General features: G+C 35.9%; 1 protein-coding gene across 2 annotated transcripts in view; it reads left to right on the forward strand.

Moving 5' to 3' along the window:
* The window catches only part of LOC106959906 (carcinoembryonic antigen-related cell adhesion molecule 1-like), a 17,704-nt gene that overhangs the window by 3,425 nt on the left and 10,332 nt on the right, over positions 1–3,947 (forward strand). For both annotated transcript variants that reach the window (XM_015052761.1, XM_015052767.1), the window contains exon 2: positions 357–641. In XM_015052761.1, coding sequence (XP_014908247.1) covers positions 357–641 — 285 coding nt within the window. The remainder of the gene's footprint in view (positions 1–356; positions 642–3,947) is intronic.

A 3,947-nucleotide genomic window follows, 5' to 3' on the forward strand; every position in this document is an offset into this window, starting at 1 on the left:
GGTTTTATGGAAGTTGATTTAAAATTGGAGTTAAATGTTACAGAATAAAAATTTCACAACTGTAGACATTAAACATTGTCACAGGTTTATATAGATTAGAATTGATTTAAAAAAGTAATAGAATTTGTTGTTAAAAATGATTCAGAAAATTATATAAAGCCCTTAGTTCAAGCAAAAAGCATAAATGTTATTTGAGGAAGAGTAAGGCTTTATTCAGCATGAACAAGATACAAATTCATTAGTTTTTTTATTTAACAATTTCTCTCATGTCAAGATTTGTACTGAATTGGTTCATGACTACAGTAGAGATTGTTGACTCTTGTATTTGATGACAAGTGTTTTGTTTCCTCCAACAGAGCCAGTCTCCAATGTAATTGTCTCCCCACCAAGAGCAGACTTGATTGAGTTCAGCAGCTCCGTCCATCTGTCCTGCTCCTCCTCTGGACGTTCTCTCTCCTTCATCTGGATGAACAGCAGCTCTGAGGTCACAACCAGTGACAGAGTTCAGATCAAGACAAATGAAGAAAACTCCAATCTGACTATAGTCAATGTGACCAGAAATGACCAGGGATCATACAGGTGTCGTGTGTCTAATCCTGTCAGTTCAGTCATCAGTGATCCAGTAAACATCGATGTTTATTGTAAGTACTTCATCTACTTGATTACCATCTGTGTAAATATGCTGTAGTCATCACAGATCAAATTACCACCACACGTTACTGAACTGTCACATCAATATTATTTGAAAATATTTATCTAGAAATCTAGTTAATGCTTCACTTAACAGGCTATTGTAATTATTTTAAGATCTCAATCTGCACCATCAAAATATATGTAATTTCTTATTGTTACTTAAAATGACATTTTCTTCATATTTTGCCGTTTCTAGTATCAGATGGTCCATCTGGATCCATCACAAGAATATCATAAGAAAGGGTCAGACATTAATCTGACCTGCTCTGCTGACTCATCACCTTTTTGATCATAATCATGGTCTATTGTAATTATATACCCAAATTATTACAGTTATTGGTGGCTACATTAATAATCAGCCACCATGATTATGATGGTGGCTACATCATAATCTACAACACATTTTTGTCCTTTTAGTAACATAAAAGGACAAAAATGTCAACACTGCAACCCATATAAAGAGGGAGCTAAAATTCACTCATTCATCTTCCTTACTAGGGACTGCACAATATGTTACAGATTTAATGACGATATAACTGTGGGCAATACACATATCACTAAGATCTGTTCGCTTAAGTGCAATGCATTGGAGCTCTATAGATTTAGTGAGACTCTTTAATGCAGTACAATAAGTTTTGTAAGGTAAAGAAGTGGTAAGGTGTTGAAGTCATTAAGCTTCTACAACCAAGCTGTTTTGATGCTGAAGCAGAGGCCAGAGGAAAACTTCTTGTAGAGATCAAAATATGAAATCATTTTTTCTTTCATGCAGCTGGATAAATTACTCATTTTTTGAGGTCTATGCATTAATATCTCAAAGCAGAAAATGAGACTAAAAAGTTGCCAGTAGATGGAATCTAATCAGATCTGATCCTGTGGAAGGCAGGAAGAGTTGGAAATGTAAACAAAGAGATTGTATCTTCTTAAGCATAATAAAGTGAATGATGAGCTCCACAGGTAACTTTCCCCACAACCTGCAGTCAGACATTTGCAAACTGAAGTGAGGAGACGACACCAGAAAGAAAGGTGCAGAAATATGGGAATGTTTTCTGAAGTCTGTGTAGAAAAAAATTAGATAGGAACATGGCTAGCATACTTCAGACCAAGCTCACTGTATATGAAGTTTCCTTCTTGGTAACTTTATACTTATTTAATTCTCATTTCCTTTCTGCTTCATGCACTTCAGAGTTGTTGGTAGTCAGTTCCATTCAGCCTTTCAAAAGCTTCACTGTTGTGTGATCTTAGGCCCAATACCTTTATTTAAAAATTGATTAATATTTTAAATATTGGCATAGATATTATGTTGTAGTTATTTAAGGTAGACAGTCCATTTTCTCCCCTAACATATAACATCATGGAGGAATGCTTTTTCAAAGACATGCTTGTTTGTAAAACTCAAAAATGTACTAACAGGCCTTGACAACTAATTTCTCTCCATATCCATATTTTTTTTGATTGAATTAAAATTCAACTAAAACAGAAATGACTACACATGGCTAAAATGTGTAATAAAACAAATGAATTTGGGTAAGATTATTAAGAGACAGAAGCTTTAAACACACATTGATACTAACGAAATACTCAAAACTATTTGTGCACCTTTTGTTGAAGATATAGGGTTTATTTCTAATAAAGAGCAGAAAAAACACTGCCTGGCCAAAAGAAGAGTCACCACAAAAGCGTCACTCATTAATATTTCCTTGAATTGCCTTTAACTTTGATTACAGCACATATTTGCTATGGCATTTTTTCAGTAAGCTTCTGTAATATCACAAGATTTATTTCCATCCAGTGTTGCATCAGTTTTTCATTGAGATCTTGTTTTGGTGAAGGGAGAGTATGATCACTGCTCAAAACCTTCTGACCCAGAGTGAGAGGCAGTTCAAAGGTTCAAGTGGAGGTGTTTTGAGTTAAACTGATTAGGGTGTGAGACCATGAGTTTCCAATAATTATTGTTTTCAAAGTGTTGTAGTTTCCTGATATACTGAATTCTGCTATTTTTTTTTTTTTATCCGTAAGCCACAATCATCAAAATGACAAGAAACAAAGGCTTGAAATATATCACTTTATGACCAGTTTCACATTCTGGGATTACTGTAAAGAAATATTGCAGTTTTATGCATTATTCCATTTTGTTTTTAATTTACTAGTGTACCCTTCTAAATACTTAGTGTATCTAACACTGAAATCAACTTTTCTTGCTGATAAATTAATTATGTGTTAGGATTCTAACCTTACATTTTTGTGCAGATTTTAACATTTTCATGACAATTTGTTAATTTCTGCAATAGTTTACCTAAAACCATCTCAGTACTGGTCACCTTTAGTTGAATGATGTTTAGGCAGTTGAATTTTCCTATTGGTTGGAGAGATAAGTTTTGTACAACTTTGTCACTCAGCCTTGGTTCGGACACAAATCATTTCATTATGATTTCACTCAGAGACGCAGCAGGTCCAACTGATGGCAAGTCAGGAGTTGAAATACCATGGCAAAAATTGATTGGTAGCATTACTCAGCTTTACAAATGTGTGATTTATTTGCATTGTGGACATGGAGTGGAAAGTATTTCCTCTGCTCTGACTACTGGCTAAGGTGCGGTGTTGAACAAATGACTGTCAGACTGACTGCAATACTTAGGAAGTGGGAGAGACTCACAGCTCGCTGCTTGCTTTAGGATTGACAGGCTGCAGAGCGTTGTTGGCATAAGTGACCGGCTTTTTTTGTGTTGTTTTCTCATGAGATCGGACACTGGGCCAATCATGTGATTTCAGACTAATCAGAATCAGGTGCTGGATCCCTATCAGGGATGGGATATTTGTGTAGTTACTCTAAACACAAATGGGAATAATAACAGTATGTACCATCATGTGGTGGTATATAGTAAGACTTTTTTGAAACAACGCATGTATAGAACTTTGCATCAGTGACAGCCGTAAAACAAAGCAGAACTCTGCAACATCTGGAACTGGGAGCACTGTTACCAACTTAGTGACGTTGTAGCTACATCTTCAAACCCCATTAGCGACTTTTTTCCCCCAAAAAAATGACTAGCGGCAACTCTAGCTACTTTTTCTGGTTTATTGGAGACTTTGGTGTCAAAACAGGAAAACACTGATAGTACTTTAGTTACAGTGAGCAGTGAGAGGTGTCTTGAACCCTCCCACCACCTCTGAAAATAGCCTGCAGTGGAGCAGAGAGGAGACCCACTCCGTTCAGTTTCCAATTTGCTGCCGGTGATTCCACTCTAGATTAAATG

The sequence above is a fragment of the Poecilia latipinna genome, unplaced genomic scaffold (genome assembly GCF_001443285.1).
Source record: "Poecilia latipinna isolate Pla-1442-1.1 unplaced genomic scaffold, P_latipinna-1.0 Scaffold54, whole genome shotgun sequence".
Taxonomy (NCBI): Eukaryota; Metazoa; Chordata; class Actinopteri; order Cyprinodontiformes; family Poeciliidae; genus Poecilia; species Poecilia latipinna.